Source organism: Hyla sarda, chromosome 11 (assembly GCF_029499605.1).
Source record: "Hyla sarda isolate aHylSar1 chromosome 11, aHylSar1.hap1, whole genome shotgun sequence".
In the NCBI taxonomy this organism is placed as follows: domain Eukaryota; kingdom Metazoa; phylum Chordata; class Amphibia; order Anura; family Hylidae; genus Hyla; species Hyla sarda.
Window position 1 is genome coordinate 12,650,096 of NC_079199.1, and position 21,867 is coordinate 12,671,962.

The 21,867-nt window shown below is 45.5% G+C and overlaps 1 protein-coding gene and 2 non-coding genes across 3 annotated transcripts; 1 reads left to right on the forward strand and 2 right to left on the reverse strand.

Moving 5' to 3' along the window:
• Window positions 1–2,982: 2,982 nt before the first annotated feature.
• ZNF839 (zinc finger protein 839) lies at window positions 2,983–17,418 on the reverse strand. Its single transcript, XM_056545391.1, has 8 exons — window positions 15,633–17,418; window positions 13,326–14,042; window positions 10,436–10,642; window positions 8,193–8,285; window positions 7,794–7,937; window positions 6,229–6,324; window positions 6,022–6,148; window positions 2,983–4,048 (listed from the first exon to the last, which is right to left on the reverse strand). The coding sequence occupies exons 1-8, from the start codon at window positions 17,025–17,027 to the stop codon at window positions 3,420–3,422; spliced, it is 3,408 nt and encodes a 1,135-aa protein (XP_056401366.1). The 5' UTR covers window positions 17,028–17,418; the 3' UTR covers window positions 2,983–3,419.
• On the reverse strand, window positions 17,408–17,481 carry TRNAI-AAU (transfer RNA isoleucine (anticodon AAU)). The gene has a single exon. It is a non-coding gene; the product is annotated as a tRNA-Ile (tRNA).
• A 4,313-nt stretch (window positions 17,482–21,794) lies between these two features.
• On the forward strand, window positions 21,795–21,867 carry TRNAK-CUU (transfer RNA lysine (anticodon CUU)). Its single transcript has one exon. It is a non-coding gene; the product is annotated as a tRNA-Lys (tRNA).

The following is a 21,867-nucleotide window of genomic DNA, read 5'->3' on the forward strand; positions in this document are numbered from 1 at the left end:
GATGAGCTGGGTGTCGGACGGACGTTAGAGTGCCAGTTACCCCCCCTGTGCCAGTTAGCACCTAATTAGCATATACAGAAAACAAAAGATTTCGGCGGGACGGATCCGGGCACGGTAAGCATCAAACTGATCAGCATCCCCCGCACTACCAGCGAGTACCTCTGTTTAGTGCGGGGAGAGCAAGCTGATCCTTTAAGACTAAATTAAAAGCTAAACAGATGTATTTTCCCTGGCATTATGCAAACAGAAAAAAAAAAATAATTTCTCATAAGCTGCCGCCATGTATATAGGGGACTGAATAGCAATGTCACGTTGTACGGAGGACACAGACTAACTTTACATAAAGCTTTTATTATGAACTTATGGTGCATTTCTGACAAACATCACAAGCTAGTATAACCTGATCCTTAAAGGGAATCTGTACAACTCTGTTAGGACAAGGAGACACGTGGTACCATTCATACATAACATAGAAAAATGCTTCTATTTTCTGGTGGCAATTGCTAAAGGGGTACTCCGCTGCTAGACATCATCTCGCCTACCTAAAGGATAAGGGATAAAATGTCTGCGGGGGTCCCACTGCTGGGGCCCCCATGATCTCCTGCAGCACCCGGTCATGACACAACCACGATCCTCATCATGCCAACCCCCTACATTCATGTCTATAGACATCACGATCATGGCCTCCGCCTCAGAGCATTATGAACAAAATGTTCAGAACGCTGGAGTCCCGGAGGACACCTTTAAAGAGGTGTTACCAACCCCAGATGTGTTGAGGGCTGAAATACCTCCTCGCTTTTCCTACCATTCCTGCTTGATTAACAGTCAGCTGGAAGTCGAGCCCTGTTTCCAAATATCATTTCTTGGCTGTGAATACAAGTTGTGCGCAGGTGTGAGATTGGGAAACAGGGCTCGGCTTCCAGCTGACTGCCAATCAAGCAGGGACAGTGATGGAAATAGAGCGAGTAGGTGTACCAGTCCTCAGCACTTTAGGGGCTTGGGAACACCTTTTTGACTGAGAAAAATAAAAGCATTTTTCTATGTTAAGGGTGCGTTCACATGAAGAGTAATTCACGCCAAAAAATTTACGGGCGGAATTTTTTTTTTTTTTTCCGAAATTGCGCGCGGACATGGGGGAGAAAGAAGTGAAGGGTTTTTCAGCAATTTCCGTGCAAATTGCCCGCAAATTGCGATGTCGGGCGGAATTTTTTTTTTTACCATTGACGTCAATTGATTTCTGCTAGTGGATTCCGCTTGAAGAATGGACATGCTCTTTCTTCATGCGGAATGGAATTCAGCGCCGGAAATTTGCTAGCAGAATTTCTGATGTGTGAACAGGACAGCAGAAAACACATTAAAGGGGTACTCCGGTGAAAACCTTTTTTCTTTTAAATACACTGGTGGCAGAAAGTTAAACATATTTGTAAATTACTTCTATTAAAAAATCTTAATCCTTCCAGTACTTATTAGCTGCTGAATACTACAGAGGAAATTATTTTCTTTTTGGAATGCTCTCTGATGACATCACGAGCACAGTTCTCTCTGCTGACATTATTATAATAATAACGCTTTATTTATTGTTGTCCTTAGTGGGATTTGAACCCAAGTCCCCAACACTGCAATGCAGCAGTGCTAACAAATGAGCCACCATGCTGCCCTTAGCATACATCTGCTATGCACGGTTGCTAAAATGGACAGAGATGTCAGCAGAGAGCACTGTGCTCGTGATGTCATCAGTGTTCAAAAAAGAAAGGAATTTCCGCTGTAGCATTCAGCAGCTAATAAGTACTGGAAGGATTAAGATTTTTTTAATAGAAGTAATTTACAAATATGTTTAACTTTCTGCCACCAGTTGATTTAAAAGAAAAAAGGTTTTCACCGGAGTACCCCTTTAAAGTCAATGGGCAGAAGAGATGTGAATTAGTTTCTAGCAGAGAATTCAAGAGGAATTACTCGAGTAAATTCCTCTTGAATTACTCCGTGTGAACGCACCCTAAGGAAGCACAGACAGATATGGAAGGCGGCATGTGTCTTCTTGTCTGAACAGCATCAGCAGTCTGAAACGTGAACTGCAGTCTACTGATTCCCTTTTAAAAGGAGGTATGGTATTCCTGTTTTATAGTTATAATGGTTTGCTAGGATATACCATCACTTAAAGGGGTTAGCAGGAAAAAAAAACGTATATATATATAAATCTCAACTAGGGATGAGCGAACTTACAGTAAATTCGATTCGTCACGAACTTCTCGGCTCCGCAGTTGATTACTTATCCTGCATAATTAGTTCAGCTTTCAGGTGCTCCCGTGGGCTGGAAAAGGTGGATACATTCCTAGGAGACTCTTTCCTAGGACTGTATCCACCTTTTCCAGCCCACCGGAGCACCTGAAAGCTTGATAATTTACGCAGGAAAAGTCATCAACTGCCGAGCCGAGAAGTTCGTGGCGAATCAAATTTACTGTAAGTTCGCTCATCTCTAATCTCAACTGGCTCCAGAAAGTTAAAACAGATTTGTAAATTACTTCTATTAAAAAAAAATCTTAATCCTTTCAGTTCTTATGAGCTGCTGAAGTTGAGTTGTTCTTTTCTGTCTAAGTGCTCTCTGATGACACCTGTCCAGAGAAGAAGCAAATCCCCATAGCAAACCTTTTCTACTCTGTGCAGTTTCCGAGACAAGCAGAGATGTCGGCAGAGGGCAATGTTGCCAGACAGAAAACAACAACTCAACTTCAGTAGCTGATAACTACTGGAAGGATTAAGATTTTCTGGAGCCAGTAAAAAAATAAAAATAAAAAGTTTCCCTGACTAAGAGATTATATTGATACTGTTACCCAACCAGAGTGCCTCCAGCTGTTGCAAAACTACAACCCCCAGCATGCCCGGACAGCCGAAGGCTGTCCGGCCATGCTGGGAGTTGTAGTTTTGCAACAGCTGGAGACACATTATTTGGAAAACACTGGGGGTTGTAGTCTTGCAACAGCTGGAGGCACCCTGGTTAGGAAACACTGAATTAAGAGCTGCATAGATTGTTTGCTGTGGCCCCTTCACAGTATTTCCCAGCCAATAGGGCCCCACCACTATGCAGGGGGAACTACAGCACCGCTCTATCCAAGCTAAAATGGCTGATTTCCCCACCTTTGGATATCAAGTTACCCCTTCTCCGGTCTCAATCTGTCGTCCGGTGCGATTACGGAAGAACGGATACAGTCACAGGACAATAGTGCAAAGGCAAAACCTGCTCTTCAAGAAAATTGCTGCTTAATACAAAATAAAAAAAAACTCTTATATAAACAATTTACAAATAAGTTAATTTAGAAGAATATATATAGGACTTTTCCTATGTTTATTTTATATATTATATAAAAAAAACAAAAAGCACCTGTATAGAAACCAGAACTGTATTCACCTCAGTGTGAGATGAATTAGATTTGGCTCATTTCCACCAGTCCCACCTCCGTGTCCATGTGGGCGTCAGCCAGAGTCTCCGCACAGTCATATATCACAACCGCCTCGTCCGTCATGGCGCCCTCCTCCGAGCTGTGAACGAACACCAGGTCCTGTCCGTGGTGAAAGTCAAAAGCCTGCGTGCACTGGTCACTGGCAATGATTTCTCGGGAAACGAAGGTGTCGACACCTTGGAAGCCTTCGCTGCATGTCTTATCTGAAAGAGTGGGAGGAGCCTCAGAAGGGAGGGTGGAGTCAGCGGCACAAGGCTGTGGACATGGAGGCTGACCAGCATGGTTTCCCGGTAAAACCTCCTCTGAATCTGTGTCCCCCTGCACGACCCGAGTCTGAATTGCGTCACCTGACCTTTCTTCTGGAAGTTCGCTGGAAATCTGCGCGCAATTACTCGCTCCGATTAGGGCCGGGGAGGTTTCCATGAGGCTTTCTTCACACGGGGCAGACTCTAGATGGGCGCCAGTATGTAGGTTCTCTGCCTCTTCCTCTAGTACATTCGGGTGCGAGATTTCGAGGACTTGTTCAGTACAATTAATTGTATCATTAGAACTTGTGTCGTTTTTACAGGGCCAATCAGCCGCGGAGGCAGGATCTGCGCATTATAAATACGGGGTTAAAATGTACATTCTTCATACTGAAATTGTAGTATAGTAACTGCTTGTGAGAACATCTCTGGTCAGTACTTACAACTATACAGGCATTGTCACTAGAATAATGTCGCCTCCCACCGTAAACAACAATATACCTACTATAATACTGCTCCTATATACAACAATATACCTACTATAATACTGCTCCTATATACAAGAATATAACTACTATAATACTGCTCCTATATACAAGAATATAACTACTATAATACTGCCTCCTATATACAAGAATATAACTACTATATTACTGCCTCCTATATACAAGAATATAACTACTATAATACTGCTCCTATATACAAGAATATAACTACTATAATACTGCTCCTATATACAAGAATATAACTACTATAATACTGCCTCCTATATACAAGAATATAAACTACTATAATACTGCTCCTATATACAAGAATATAACTACTATAATACTGCTCCTATATACAAGAATATAACTACTATAATACTGCTCCTATATACAAGAATATAACTACTATAATACTGCCCCTATATACAAGAATATAACTACTATAATACTGCCTCCTATATACAAGAATATAACTACTATAATACTGCTCCTATATACAAGGCTATAACTACTATAATACTGCCTCCTATATACAAGAATATAACTACTATAATACTGCTCCTATATACAAGGATATAAATACTATAATACTGCCTCCTATATACAAGAATATAACTACTATAATACTGCCTCCTATATACAAGAATATAACTACTATAATACTGCTCCTATATACAAGAATATAACTACTATAATACTGCTCCTATGTACAAGAATATAACTACTATAATACTGCTCCTATATACAAGAATATAACTACTATAATACTGCTCCTATATACAAGAATATAACTACTATAATACTGCTTCTATATACAAGAATATAACTACTATAATACTGCTTCTATATACAAGAATATAACTACTATAATACTGCACCTATATACAAGAATATAACTACTATAATACTGCTCCTATATACAAGAATATAACTACTCTAATACTGCTCCTATATACAAGAATATAACTACTCTAATACTGCTCCTATATACAAGAATATAACTACTCTAATACTGCTCCTATATACAAGAATATAACTACTATAATACTGCTCCTATATACAAGAATATAACTACTCTAATACTGCTCCTATATACAAGAATATAACTACTCTAATACTGCTCCTATATACAAGAATATAACTACTCTAATACTGCTCCTATATACAAGAATATAACTACTCTAATACTGCTCCTATATACAAGAATATAACTACTCTAATACTGCTCCTATATACAAGAATATAACTACTCTAATACTGCTCCTATATACAAGAATATAACTACTCTAATACTGCTCCTATATACAAGAATATAACTACTATAATACTGTTCCTATATACAAGAATATAACTACTATAATACTGCTCCTATATATACAAGAATATAACTACTATAATACTGCTCCTATATATACAAGAATATAACTACTATAATACTGCTCCTATATACAAGAATATAACTACTATAATACTGCTCCTATATACAAGAATATAACTACTATAATACTCCTCCTATATACAAGAATATAACTACTATAATACTGCTCCTATATACAAGAATATAACTACTATAATACTGCTCCTATATACAAGAATATAACTACTATAATACTGCTCCTATATACAAGAATATAACTACTATAATACTGCCTCCTATATACAAGAATATAACTACTATATTACTGCCTCCTATATACAAGAATATAACTACTATAATACTGCTCCTATATACAAGAATATAACTACTATAATACTGCTCCTATATACAAGAATATACTATAATACTGCCCCCTATGTATCAGCACAAGCCATACATGATTAAGCCCATCTCACCTGTCCTTTGTTCCTCTTCCTTGAGGTCTGGAGCGCCCCCTGTGGTGACATCTTTGGTCGGGCTCAAGCTTTCCTGATCATCTACTTTTAGTCGTTTTGCTGGTGGCGTCAGCTCCTCTCCTGAACACTAACACAGTGGACATTGATACGACCGGTCAGTAATCGTCAGTCATAACCAGGACAGTAGGTGAAGCAGCGGCCTCTTACCTTATCTGCAGACTGTATTTTCTCTTCTTTTATAGAAGATATATCCGGGGAAAATACATGTATCCTTTCTGCTGAAATGCCCAGGGATGCTGCCACCTGGAGGACATCAAGCAGAATAACACTGTTAGAGGATCTGTATGTTCTCGCTTTACAGTGCTCATAGGAAAGTCATTGTAAAGCAGTTTTTCCCAACCAGGGTGTCTACAGCTGTTGCAAAACTACAACTCCCAGCATGCCCAGACAGTCTTTGGCTTCGTACTTTGGCAACAGCTAGAGGCCCACTGGTTGAAAAACACTGTGGTATAACCTTCAGCTTATGCTAAACTACAACTACAACCCGTTGGCTGTCTGGGAAAGCTAGGAGTTGTATTTTTGCAACAGCTGGAGGCACACTGGTTGGGAAACACTGTGGTATAACCTAGTGCTGGGCGGTATGGCCTAAAATTAATATCACTGTATTTTTTTTTTTATTATCACGGTATCACGGTATTACCGCCTGTCAACTCCCCCCCCCCTGTGCCCACTAGCAGTGTAAAATGTGCCCCCCGCGAGCGCAATAGCTACTATCACCGCTAGTGGGGTCCCTGTGCCCACTAGCGGTGTCACAAGAATGCCGAGCGCGGCTCTGTTCCCGGTCCCTGTCACCTCTCAGGGTATGGGAACAGATTTAATAGCCTCGCGCGCAGCTAACGTAGTACTGTGCATGCGCAGTACTACGCAAATAGCGTAGGGCTAATGCTAGGCTCCTAGCGCTGCCTACGTTAGCCCTACGCTATTTGCATAGTCTTGCACCTGCGCAGTACTACGTTAGCCGCGCGCGAGGCTGTCGCTGATCGCGCTCGCAGGGGGCACATTTGACACCGCTAGTGGGCACAGGGACCCCGCTAGCGATGGTGGTAGAGATCGCGCTCGCGGGAGGCATTCTTGTGACACCGCTAGTGGGCACATGGATCCCGCTAGCGGTGGGGATTGATCGTGCTCGCGGGGACACTGGCTGATAGGCGCAGCGGGGGGACACAGTAAATGGATTAGCTTCTGTGGCCCGATTCCGCTCTCGGAATCAGGCCAGAGAAGCACACCGGAACAAGAGAGGGCGCCGCGCTGGGCTCTACAATTCATCCGGAGGGAGGGGCCCGACTGGTATAGCGGTATGGGCAAAAATCCCCCCCCAAAAAAAAAAAAAAACGCTATCCAGTTCATACCGCCCAGCACTAGTATAACCTACAACTTATGCAAAACTACAACTCCATGCATGCTAGGAGTTGTAGTTTTGCAACAGCTGGAGGCACACTGGTTGGGAAACACTGTGGTATAACCTACAACTTAAGCAAAACTACAACTCCCAGCAAGCCTGGACAGCCGTTGGCTATCCGGGCATGCTGGGAGTTGTAGTTTTGTAACAGCTGGAGGCACCCTGGTTGGGAAACACTGTGGTATAACCTACAACTTATGCAAAACTACAACTCCCAGCGTGCCCGGACAGCCGTTGGCTGTCCGGGCATGCTGGGAGTTGTAGTTTTGAATCAGCTTGAGGCACACTGGTTGGGTAAGTAACACTGACTCACCTTACAATCGGCTACTTCTAGAGTCTTTCCCGCTCCGCCATTACTCAAATACTCCTGCGCCAAGATTCGGACCCTGTTATGCAGATTCTCCAGTTCCTTATACAGGTGCGGAAACAAAGGTGCGTCTGGGTGGTCTTGTTTGACCTATAAAACACATTGGGGGAGGAATCTGATAACTTTAACTGAACTGAAGAGGAAAGTGCAAGCGCAACTAACAATGGCCGAGCGAGAAAGTGAAACGTAAAAGTAATGGCAAAAACAATACAAACAAAGATGTGCTCTAGAGCAGCGTTTTCCAGCTGCTGCAAAACTACAACTCCCATCATGCCTCGCCACCCTATTTTGTTTTTAACTTTCCCCTTTACACTGGGCCATGCCAAAAAACTGTTGACAACCTACCTTCACAACCAAGAAGTCATAGACTGAAAGCCGCGCAGATAAACATGGCGCAACATGTTCCTTTATATCTGCATCCTCACATTGCTGAATAAGCTGCAAAATGGGAGGAACAAAGAGAACATGAAGATAAAATGCAGGAATAAGTAATGTTATGTATAAACAGTGACCTCACCAGCAGAATAGTGAGTGCAGCTCTGGAGGATACAGGATATAACTCAGGATCAGTACAGGGTAAGTAATGTAATGTATGTACACAGTGACCTCACCAGCAGAATAGTGAGTGGAGCTCTGGAGTATAATACAGGATATAACTCAGGATCAGTACAGGATAAGTAACGTAATGTATGTACATAGTGATCTCACCAGCAGAATAGTGAGTGCAGCTCTGGAGTATAATACAGGATATAACTCAGGATCAGTACAGGATAAGTAATGTAATGTATGTACACAGTGACCTCACCAGCAGAATAGTGAGTACAGCTCTGGGGTATAATACAGGATATAACTCAGGATCAGTACAGGATAAGTAATGTAATGTATGTACACAGTGACCTCACCAGCAGAATAGTGAGTACAGCTCTGGGGTATAATACAGGATATAACTCAGGATCAGTACAGGATAAGTAATGTAATGTATGTACACAGTGACCTCACCAGCAGAATAGGGAGTACAGCTCTGGGGTATAATACAGGATATAACTCAGGATCAGTACAGGATAAGTAATGTAATGTATGTACACAGTGACCTCACCAGCAGAATAGTGAGTACAGCTCTGGAGTATAATACAGGATATAACTCAGGATCAGTACAGGATAAGTAATGTAATGTATGTACACAGTGACCCCACCAGCAGAATAGTGAGTACAGCTCTGGAGTATAATACAGGATATAACTCAGGATCAGTACAGGATAAGTAATGTAATGTATGTACACAGTGACCTCACCAGCAGAATAGTGAGTACAGCTCTGGGGTATAATACAGGATATAACTGAGGATCAGTACAGGATAAGTAATGTAATGTATGTACACAGTGACCTCACCAGCAGAATAGTGAATACAGCTCTGGGGTATAATACAGGATATAACTCAGGATCAGTACAGGATAAGTAATGTAATGTATGTACACAGTGACCTCACCAGCAGAATAGTGAGTACAGCTCTGGAGTATAATACAGGATATAACTCAGGATCAGTACAGGATAAGTAATGTAATGTAATGTACATAGTGACCTCACCAGCAGAATAGTGAGTACAGCTCTGGAGTATAATACAGGATATAACTCAGGATCAGTACAGGATAAGTAATGTAATGTATGTACACAGTGACCTCACCAGCAGAATAGTGAGTACAGCTCTGGAGTATAATACATGATATAACTCAGGATCAGTACAGGATAAAACGACCAAAATGTAGGTTTGTTAGGGTTATTTGCCAATCTTATATAGAAAAAGAAATTCCAGCAATAAATTATTGAAAAAAAAGGGGGAAGTGCCTAAAACATAGCTATTTATTGGTATATGTTAAAATCCACCACAAATATAAGGAAGTGTATCCTATCCAGGGGTTAAAAAATACTAAAATATGATATTAGTATAGGGGATTTACCCACATAGTAATCAGCATTATATTCACAATATGATCACTATCTGCAGAATAACCAACATGGCCCACTTCGGCAACTAGAAATTATGTATAGTTATACTATCCACACATCATATACTATCAAATCACAAAGGTACAGGTAAGTCACCTGACACTTCTCCCACCTTTTTGTCCCTAGGTGTAATTAAATGCACACTGGGACGTCCTCAGGGGAACTATGTGCACAAAAACACAGTATGATATAGTGTTGGTCCGCCGATGATGGACCCTACATTGTGCTTCCAGCTGTGCCTGTTCGTAGTGGCAATCCAACGCTACGAGCAGACACACAGCCGAGTGCAGCCTGATGTGTGAATACACTACGCATGCGTGCAACAACTCGCAGATCGTTGTGCGTCTGCTCATAGCAGCGGATTGTCATTCACTACTCGCAGGCACAGCTGAAGGCACACTATGGGGACCATCAATGGCGGATCCGCAACGTAAAATGCGCTGCCAATCCGCTCCGTATGACCCTACCCTACAAGGGACTTTGCAGCAAGTGGCCTGTACATCTTACTTTTTGGCTTCATTATTTGTAATGATAATTTACCTTTACCTTAATTACATGGAGAAAAACACAAACAGAATGTACTCACTTCTTTTGCTGTCAGTGCATTCTGTTCAGAGGGTGCCTTGGCCAACACTTTACGTGGGTATCCAAATCTCCTGCCAGTCACCTGCTGCCGCCCCTGACATGTGGGTGATGCAAACTCCAGACCATCTTTTGCCAGGTTTGGAAGACTGGAGTTGTCGGGGTTCAGGGGGTCCTCTAACAGCCTTTTCCTGGGTCTAGGGGTCGGTTTCTGAAACACAAAACAAAAGAAAGCAGTGTTAAAGGGGTACTCTGCCCCTAGATATCTTATCCCCTATCCAAAAGATAGGGGATAACATGTCTGATCACAGGGGTGCCACTGCTGGGGACCCCGCGATCTCTCTGCTACACTACACTTGTTTAGAGCGTTAGGTGCAGCACCAAAGGCTCGTGACGTCACTGCCACACCCCGCCCTTGACTTCACGGCCACACCCCCTCAATGCAAGTCTATGGGAGGGGGTGTGATGGCCGTCATTTCCCCTCCCATAGACTTGCATTGAGGGGGAGTGGCCGTGACGTCACGAGCCACCGCCCTGCATCGCATCGCCAGTCATCCGGCACGGAGCGACGTTTGCACCATGCACCGGATGTCTGGGGTGCCGCCTCCGAGATCGCAGAGGTCTCAAGCGGCAGGACCCACACGATCAGACATCTTATCCCCTAACCTTTGAATAGGTAATTAGATGTCTAGGGGCAGAGTACCCCTTTAAATATCAATGTAAGAACATAAGAGTCTGTCCGTCTATACAAGGGGACGACCAATCCAAAGCCAAACAGCGTCACTTTACAGCAGTTTCTCTTTGGCTGGCGTGTTACACAAGGCACCTGCTCAGCAAACAATAATAATCCGTAATATGGCACACGCATATTGAGGTCGACGGCCCATGCGTTGGCAAACTACACCGAGCTGCCATGGGCGGGCGAGTCCTACGTATCAATCACCAGGTGTGCCATCAGCGGAGAGAGGCGTTACAGCCATGGGAAATGGTGGACCCCGATCTCTCTGACATTTAGGGACTAGGGATCAACCGATACAGATTTTTTAGGGCCGATACCGATAATCTGTGACCTTTCAGGCCAATAGCCCAATAGCCGATAACTTATACCAAGGTAATTGCCGATACCGTCCAAAATCGTGAATATCGGCCAAACTGATGATCAGTCGATCCCTATTAGGGACACTACAAAACATGTTTTTTTTATTGGAACAAAGCCACCAAATATATATACCAGTGTTTCCCAACCAGGGTGCCTCCAGCTGTTGCAAAACTACAACTCCCAGCATGCCCGGACAGCCAAAGGCTGTCCGGGCATGCTGGGGGTTGTAGTTTTGAAACAGCTGGAGGCACCCTGGTTGGGAAACACTGGTATAATACGGCTGTCTGGGCATTCTGGGAATTTTAGTTTTGCAACAGCTGGAGGCACCCTGGTTGGGAAACACTGGTATATACAGTGACAGATTTACTTTAACCCCTTAACGATAATGAGCGTGTATTTACATCGATTGCTGGCTCCCATTATACGAAGCGTGCTTCATACGCGGTGGGTCCCGGTTGGTATCAGCAACCAGGACCAGCGGCTAATGCCGGACATCGACAATTGGGCTGATGTCTGGCATTAACCCTTTAGATCAACTTTGAAAAAACGGGATTTCTAAAATGGGATGAAACTAATCCAGGCGGCGTCCCCATCAGCAGAGAGGACGGTGGGAGGTCTCTTATCGCGCTCCTTGCTGTCCGATCGGCGCTCCAAGGCTCCAGTCAGCCATGGCAGGCTAGAGCAATGGAGCGCCGATAACACTGACATGGCATAGCATTGATCAGTATATGCAATGCAATGATTGCATGTAATAGTCCCCTATGGGAACTTCTTGCAGGTGAGCTCATGGTGTAGCCTGGGGGAATCTAACACTGGAATCAAATGGAGCAACTTCCATAGACGAGAGGGATATAGAATAAGACCGCTCTCTCATTGGAATTTGCTGCGTTGAAATAGCGGAAGTGATTTGAGATGCCTGAATCTCAGCTGGAAGGTGCAATAGCAAAATCCCTCTGACCGGAACGGATGTCACTATAATGGTTGTCATAATTGTATTTTTTATTTACTTTATTTCTGGCATATGAAGTGACTAAAAATCATATCACTCTGCGGCTTCATTAAGGTTATATTTTTTATTTTAAATAGGTTTACGTTTACATTAAAGGAGAACTCCGGAATATAAAAATTGTGGCCCATACTGCCGGCAGTAAAAAAATAAAGATGTACATACCTTCCTCCGCTCCCCCGGGGCCTCCGGTAACCGTCTCCGGCGCGATCCACTTCCTGGTTGCCGGACGAGTCATACTGCGCTCAGCCAATCACCAGCCGCAGCGAAGTCAGACTCGGCCGGCGATAGGCTGAGCGGCAGTGTGAGAACGCTTCAGGACACAAAATTCTTCACTACACCGGCACCTGCGGCCAGGGCCAAAAACATCACACTGCTGAGTCGGACTTCACTGCGGCTGGTGATTGGCTGAGTGCAGTAACCGGAGCGGGTTACCGGAGGCCCCGAGGGAGCGGAGGAAGGTATGTACATCTTTATTTTTTTACTGCCGGCACTATGGGGGACAATTTTTATGTTCTGGAGTTCTCCTTTAATTAATTGAAAAATGGGGGTGATTCAAACTTTTATTAGGAGAGGGGCTTATATATATAAAAAAACTTTTTTTTTTTTATATATATATATATATATATATATATATATATATATATATATATATATATATATATATAAAAAGCTAAAAAAATAAAAACCAACACCCCTTTTTACAATAAAAAAAATAAAATAATACGACATAGAAAAAAAGTATCGGTACTCGTACTTAAAAACAAAATGGTATCATGACATCCCTACCTTTGGCACACTGGGCACCACATGCCCAACACCAGACTCTCCGTTTTTCTTGTCATCAGAAACAAACGGAGGCTCCATCTGCCCGTGACTGGGGTACAGTCTGTAGTGGCGGGATAACCCTCCTTTCCCCATATATGACTTCTCACACGTCTGACACTGAAACAGCGAGTTCTTCACAGTGTACAGCGGCAGGTCACATGGCGCTTTCTCCTTCACGCCCTTTTCTTCCTCTTCCGAGCTCTGCTCCGAGAAATCTTCTGAATCCGAAGTGCTGCCTTGAATCATGTCGCCCACTTTTAGGAATTTGTAATCTTTTGCTTTGTGTTTCGGAGGTCGGGATATCCGCCCGGAGCGGGTCTTAACCTTTATGGCCTTTTTGCGTTTGTGACCCTTTTTCTGTCCATGGTCGGAGGTTACATGAGCACCGTTCTGGGGGTGAGCAACGTAGGATCTGTTATTATTTGGGTCTGGAGTCCCGGGGTTCCTCGCGGACAGCTGAGCCTGCCGAACAAAGATCTGGACGGGCGAATCCAGGGAAGACGAGTTCACCACCAGCGGCGGACGCGATTCGCTTAAAGACTTGATCTGCACGACCTGCGCACCCAGAAGACTGGGACTGGCGTTCTTCAAGTGCACCGTACTGAGGTTCAGCACCACCGGCTCCGCACTTTTCTTGGTCTGGAGGCTCGGGACTTGGATGTGGATGGATTTCAGCTCCTGCAAAACATTGGGAAGAGATTAAACTTTTATCAGGACCTTCAATACCTAATTCTCAGGTAATAAGGCTGCAAAGAGTTAAAAAAAAATAAACTTCTCTCCTTATTATAATTCCTTAAAATTTATAGCAAAATAAGGCAATATCCACAGACATGTAAAGACGCAGGGGGAAAGCACCTCACAAAAAAACGAACCTGTTTCGATTAGAGATGAGCGAACTTACAGTAAATTCGATTCGTCACAAACTTCTCGGCTCGGTAGTTGATGACTTTTCCTGCATAAATTAGTTCAACTTTCAGGTGCTCCGGTGGACTGGAAAAGGTGGATACAGTCCTAGGAGACTCTTTCCTAGGACTGTATCCATCTTTTCCAGCCCACCGGAACACCTAAAAGCTGAATTTATGCAGGATAAGTCATCAACTGCCGAGCCGAGAAGTTCGTGACGAATCGAATTTACTGTAAGTTCGCTCATCTCTAGTTTCGATCTATTGATTTTTACTCATAGCTATGAGTGGCACTGTGGTCAGACAAAGGAAATTCAAAAAGAAATGAACTTCCTGTGGACAGCTGATAAGTACTGGAAGGATTAAGATTTTTAATAGAAGTAATTTACAAATCTGTTTAATTTCCTGGCACCAGTTGATTTAGAAAAAAAAATGTTTTCCAGTGGAGTACCCCTTTAAAGGAGATATTTTATCTGCCTTGATACAATGTCAAAGAAGTACTCCTGGATGAGAAAATGTATCCTCTAGCCTAAGGATAGGGGATAAGTTTTAGATCGTGGGGGGGGGGGGGGGTTTGTCCGACCGCTGCGGCGCCCTGGGATCTCCCACACGTGCCATCTGCTCTTTGCCGAAATAGCGCATTTCGACCACCGCATGATGCGGCGCCCAACACACCCCCTCAATACATTTCTATGGCAGAGGCAGAGACTGCCGAATAATGCGTTCCAGCTCTCCCATAAATAATGTATTGAGGAGGTGAGTCGGCTGCCGCGTCATGCGGTGACGGACACGCCCCCTGGCCGCCAGGGCCCTGTACGGGAGATCGTGGGGGGGGGGGGGGCACCCAGCGGTCAGACCCCCCACAATCTGAAACTTATCCCCTATACGTTTTCTTATCTCAGAGAACTTCTTCAACTTTGTATCAGGGCAGATAAAATGTAACTGTCAGCAGAATCCATTGTAGCAAACCCACAGCTGTGAGAACTATAAGGTTTGTAAAGGGCTCGAGGCCTCGATCTACATGAAAACGTTTCTAGTCAGTGACAGCAAGCCGAGATCTTGAAAATCATTCACTGAATAACACCATTGTTTCCCAAACAGGGTATCTCCAGCTGTGAAAACAGCTGGAGGCACACCGATTTGGGAAACACTTCTTAAACTTCTTCAGGTGGAAGCCACCACCACATGGGCCCTTTCACTCCAAGACAGTTTATAGCTCAGGGGCCCCCAACCTGTGGCCCTTCAGCTACTGCAATACTACAACCCATAAAGTAGGAATGCCGTTTTGTTAGTGCATGCTGGGAGTTGTAGTTTTGCAATAACTGGAGGTGTGGAAGTGCGATACCTCATATACTCTATGAATTACCTTATGGGTGAGGACTCTGGGCAGTGACTCCGCCTCTCTCAGGGTCACTTGGTGGGCGACCGACTTCAGCTGCTGCGCCGCATCTTTCAGCATGGTGACCCCAGCAGTATATGCAGGCAGTCTGGAGGAAACAGCTGGCAATGACTGGTTGTGTACAGTGCCCTCAGGGCTTGCAGTCTCTTGGGTCCGGCGGGCAGTCTCCTTGGTGAGGTTTAAGGCAGTTACCATGTCCTCCTCCACCGGATCATCCTCCTGGCCTCCATTTTGGACAGATTCTTCTATTTGGCCTCCATTTACAAGGCTCATTTCAGACTCAACAACCTCCAGCATGTGGTCTTCGGTGACCAGGTTCACCCCAGGGTGCTCTCCCGATAGCAGGATCAACCCGGGGTGGACGGCCTCCTCCACCCTAGTTACCAGGTTCACTGCAGCCTCCATTCCTTGGCCTTCACTGTCCTCAGCCACATCCCCAGGGCCTCCAGTCACCTGATGGGCAGCTTCATCCACATAACCTCCAGTCACCTGATGGGCAGCCTCATCCACATAACCTCCAGTCACCTGATGGGCAGCCTCCACTCCATGGCCTCCAGTCACCAGCTGGGCAACCTCATCCACATGGCCTCCAGTCACCATGTGGGCAGCCTCCACTCCTCCACTCACCAGGTGGGCAGCTTCCACTTCTGCAGTCACCAGGTGGGCAGCCTCCATTCCCTGGCCTCCAGTCACCTGATGGGCAGCCTCCACTTCATTCACCATGTGGGCAGCCTCCATTCCATGTCCTCCGCTCACCAGGTGGGCAGCCTCCACTCCTCCGCTCACCAGGTGGGCAGCCTCCACTCCTCCGCTCACCAGGTGGGCAGCCTCCACTCCTCCGCTCACCAGGTGGGCAGCCTCCACTCCTCCGCTCACCAGGTGGGCAGCCTCCACTCCTCCGCTCACCAGGTGGGCAGCCTCCACTCCTCCGCTCACCAGGTGGGCAGCCTCCACTCCTCCGCTCACCAGGTGGGCAGCCTCCACTCCTCCGCTCACCAGGTGGGCAGCCTCCACTCCTCCGCTCACCAGGTGGGCAGCCTCCACTCCTCCGCTCACCAGGTGGGCAGCCTCCACTCCTCCGCTCACCAGGTGGCCTCCAGTCTGCACCTCCCCCAGGCGGCCCCCGGGCACCAGGCTCCCGTCAGGCTGCACATAGTAGACGGTGTCGGTCGGGGAGATGCTCTGTAGAAGCTCCGGGCTCAGCTCCTGCACCGGCCTCAGCAGCTCTCCGCCTTCCCCCTGCAGCACGACCACCTGGCTGGGATCACCGTCCTCCCCGACCATCACTTGTACGTACTCTTCTATCGGTTCCATAGCGCCCACTACCGCCGCCATGTTGCCCGGGCAGCCCAGTGCCGCCATCTTTTTTTTTTTTTTTTTCCCCGGTTGCTGTGACGACGCTCCGGTCACCTCTAGGCCGGTTTTCTCCGATCAGTGTAGTCACCGTGTGGCCGCAGCTCCAGATGGAGAGCCAGTCACGTGTCTCTGTGACAGAACCTCCCTACGGATCGCGGAAGGTCAAAAGTAAAGAGGGGCGGTATGAATCGGCGCAGTACGGAAGCCGACAGGAGGCATAAACCCCAGGGCGGGTTTTCTATTCATTCCTATCCGATAGGTTATCATGTTGGCCACTTTAAGTATGAGGCTGAATGTAAGAAATGAAAAAGAAGGACAGTGGTTAGCGAAAGAATAAATAGAAAATAACAAATAAAGTATTTATTATATATCATAAAAAATGTTACTGGCCCGTACGGGGATCGAACCCGCGACCTTGGCGTTATTAGCACCACGCTCTAACCAACTGAGCTAACCGGCCAGATGGTTATGGAGTAGACATAGCTGCATCTGGAGTTTCACTTTCTGTTCTTAGTTTAACCCCTTCATGACACAGCAATTTTTTTCTTTTTTGGGCACTTTTTTTTTTTTTGCTTCTCACATTTTAATTTTTCCACTGACAAAGTTGCATTAGGGCTTACATAGTTACATAGTTAGTACGGTCGAAAAAAGACATATGTCCATCAAGTTCAACCAGGGAATTAAGGGGTAGGGGTGTGGCGCGATATTGGGGAAGGGATGGGATTTTATATTTTTTCATATTTTTTCATGTTATTTTGTTCCAGGAATGTATCTAATCCTGTTTTAAAGCTGTTAATTTTTCCTGCTGTGACCAGTTCCTGAGGTAGACTGTTCCATAAGTTCACAGTTCTCATGGTAAAGAAGGCGTGTCGCCCCTTTTTTTGTGGGAAAAGTTGTACTTTTCATTGGCGCACTTTATTTTATAATATAATGTGTCACGGAGCCAGAAGAAGAAATCTATGTAAGTCAAAAATGAAAAAAAAAATATATTTAATTGCGCAATTTTGTGGGACAATATTTTTTTTCGGAGTTCACAATACCATAAGGGTACGTTCACACTACAGAATTCCATATTCCGCCGCTGAAACTGTTCCGCGCAAAGAAAGAACATGTTCATTCTTTACACGGATTCTGCAAGAACTGCATAGTCGTCAATGGTGACGGCTCAGTGCCCCGCAGCCCTAGCGCCAAAGTATTTTCGCCGGCGGCCACAAGACTTAATCTCCGCTCTTGCTGAATTCAGCGAGCGGAGATTCCGCAGCATGAACGCACCCTAAATCAGACATGCTATCTTTATTCTATGGATCAGTACGATCCCACCGATACCAAACTTAGTTAATTTTTGTTTCGTTTAAGGAAATAGAAAAAATAAATAGAAAACATAAAAAAGATAAAAAATACCGTATTTTTCGCCGTATAAGATGCACTTTTTCTTCCCCAAAACTGGGAGGAAAAAGTCGGTGCGTCTTATACGGCGAATACACACCTATTGCGGCGGTCCCTGCGGCCATCAACGGCCGGGACTCGTGGCTAATACAGGACATCACCGATCGCGGTGGTGCCCTGTATTAACCCTTCAGACCCGGTGCCCTGTATTAACCCTTCAAAGCTGACCGCCGCGTCTGAAGCGAAAATAACACTAACCAGGCTGTTCAGTCGGGCTGTTCGGGACCGCCACGTTGAAATCGCGGCGTCCCGAACAGCTTACAGGACACCGGGAGGGACCTTACCTGCCTCCTCGGTGTCTTCTCCGTTCAGGGATCCCCTGTATGGCCGGCGCTCTCCTTCCTCGTCATCACGTCGTCGCGTACGTGCGTCGGCGTGCGTAACGACGTGATGGCGGCGACGGAGAGCAAGGATACCCGGCCGGCAGCAGAGACGTTCCGGAGCGACGGGGACACGGCGACAGCGATGGAGCGACATCCAGGGCAGCGGTGACGGGTCCGGAGCGGCGGGGACACGTGAGTATTACCTCCTATGCAGTGGTCTTCAATCTGCGGACCTCCAGATGTTGCAAAACTACAACTCCCAGCATGCCCGGACAGCCAACGGCTGTCCGGGCATGCTGGGAGTTGTAGTTTTGCAACATCTGGAGGTCCGCAGGTTGAAGACCACTATTGGGTTCAAAATCTTTATTTTTTTAGATTTTGCACCTATAAATTGGGTGCGTCTTATACGCCGGTGCGTCCTATAGGACGAAAAATATGGTAGTTAATTGCCAGCCTTAAATGGGCACTGTCATCATCTTTTTTTTTTATATGTTGTAGTACCTATGTACTACAACTTATACTTCTATTATTATTTTTTTTTGGTGTAAATTATTTAAATTTACTGTTGAAAATCTGGCCACTAGGGGTCTCCCTTCTAGTGGCCGGCTGCATTCTGCTGTGACGTCACAGCTTAATTCGGACTGATTCCGTCCGGGCTTCAGTCCGAATTCAGTCAGCCTGCGCTCGCTTCCTGCCTGTCAATCAGACAGGTGGGGGGAGAGTTGTGAACGCCGGGGCTGCGCGCATTGGCTCCCTTGCCTCATACACCGGCCCCGCCTCCTGGCGTATATGCGCGTCAATGCGCACTAAAACTCATTGCTGCGCTGCTGCTGCCTCAGTACGCTTATGTCCTGTACTTGGTGGGTATGTCTGATCTGCGGTCTTATAGGGAGCTGTTTTGGGGAGTTGTGTTGGGGGGGGGGGGGTGGCGGCCATAACAAAGATAGATTGTTTTCAACACAGGGTGCCTCCAGTTGTTTCACCACTACAATTCCCAGCATGCCCTGACAGCCAATAGATGTCAGGGCAAGCTGGGAGTTGTTGTTGTGAAACAGCTGGAGGTACACTTTTAAGAAAACAATCTTTGGCTGTCCAGGCATGCTGGGTGTTGTAGTTTTGCAACAGCTGGAGGCACCCTGCTGGAGAAACACTGCTCTATATGGTAAACAACTCCAACTCCCAGAACTCCAAGAGTTTTACTAAATGTGAATAAGCCCCTTTCCCCAAAAAATAAGTTACCCATTTTTACCATTTATCGCAGAGTGCAGAAATGTCCGAACCAGTAAAATGAAATGTCCTGTGTGGTAACCGGTTTAAACATAAAAAAAATACTAATACCCAAAATTGTAGATTTTTGGTCACATCCCATCCCCAAAAAATTACCAAAAAAGTCACATATACGCAAAAGTGGTACTGTTAAATACACTGCTCAAAAAAATAAAAGGGAACACTAAGATAACACATCCTAGATCTGAATGAATGAACTAATCGTATGAAATACTTTCGTCTTTACATAGTTGAATGCGCTGACAACAAAATCACACAAAAATTATCAATGGAAATCAAATGTATCAACCCATGGAGGTCTGGATATGGAGTCACCCTCAAAATCACAGTGGAAAACCGCATTACAGGCTGATCCAACTTTATGTAATGTCCTTAATACAAGTCCCAATGAGGCTCAGTAGTGTGTGTGGCCTCCACGTGCCCGTATGACCTCCCTACAACGCCTGGGCATGCTCCTGATGAGGAGGAGGATGGTCTCCTGAGGGATGTCCTCCCAGACCTGGACTAAAGCATCCGCCAACTCCTGGACAGTCTGTGGTGGATGGAGCGAGACGTCCCAGATGTGCTCAATCGGATTCAGGGGAACGGGCGGCCAGTCCATAGCATCAATGCCTTCCTCTTGTAGGAACTGCTGACACACTCCAGACACATGAGGTCTAGCATTGTCTTGTATTAGGAGGAACCCAGGGCCAACTGCACCAGCATATGGTCTCACAAGGGGTCTGAGGATCTCATCTCGGTACCTAATGGCAGTCAGGCTACCTCTGGCAAGCACATGGGGAGCTGTGCGGCCCCCAAAGAAATGCCACCCCACACCATTACTGACCCACCGCCAAACCAGTCATGCAGGAGGATGTTGCAGGCAGCAGAACATTCTCCACAGCGTCTCCAGACTCTGTCACATCTGTCACATGTGCTCAGTGTGAACCTGCTTTCATCTGTGAAGAGCACAGGGCACCAGTGACGAATTTGCCAATCTTGGTGTTCTCTGGCAAATGCCAAACGTCCTGCAGGGTGTTGGGCTGTAAGCACAACCCCCACCTGTGGACGTCGGGCCCTCATACCACCCTCATGGAGTCTGTTTCTGACCGTTTGAGTGGACACATGCACATTTGTGTCCTGCTGGAGGTCATTTTGCATCTGAAATTCTGTGTACGGTTCTCATAGACAACAATGTTAAAAGAACCGCATACGTTTCGCATACGGTTTTCCAACCGGAGGCAAAAACGTGGTCGACAGCGTTTTTGCCTATTTTTTGCCGATTTTTCAACCCTAGGCAAAAACGCTGTCGACCACGCTTTTGCCTACGGTTGAAAAATCGGCAAAACCGTGTCCGAGGCAAAACGGATGCAACCGTACACAACATTTGGAATACGGTTTACAATGCATTCTCTATGCATACGGTTTCGGAAACGGTTGTATACGTTTTTTTGCGAAAAACCGTATACGGTTACCGTATTTGAAAAACGTGGTGTGAACCCAGCCTTACACAGTTTTGACTGTCCACAGTGATTTCTTATTAATCTGCTGTGCAGTGAAAAAGGTGCAAAAAAAGGCGCACACAACTTTTCTTGTGCCTTTTTACCGCAAAAAAAACTTGTTCAAACCACTAAATAAATCCCTCCCCATTGACTATAAAACGTGTACACCACAGGCAATAATGATACCGTCCCACATGTATGTACTAAACACAATCATGTTTCCTTCTCCAACACCAGCCCGGCTAGCTCAGTCGGTAGAGCATGAGACTCTTAATCTCAGGGTCGTGGGTTCGAGCCCCACGTTGGGCG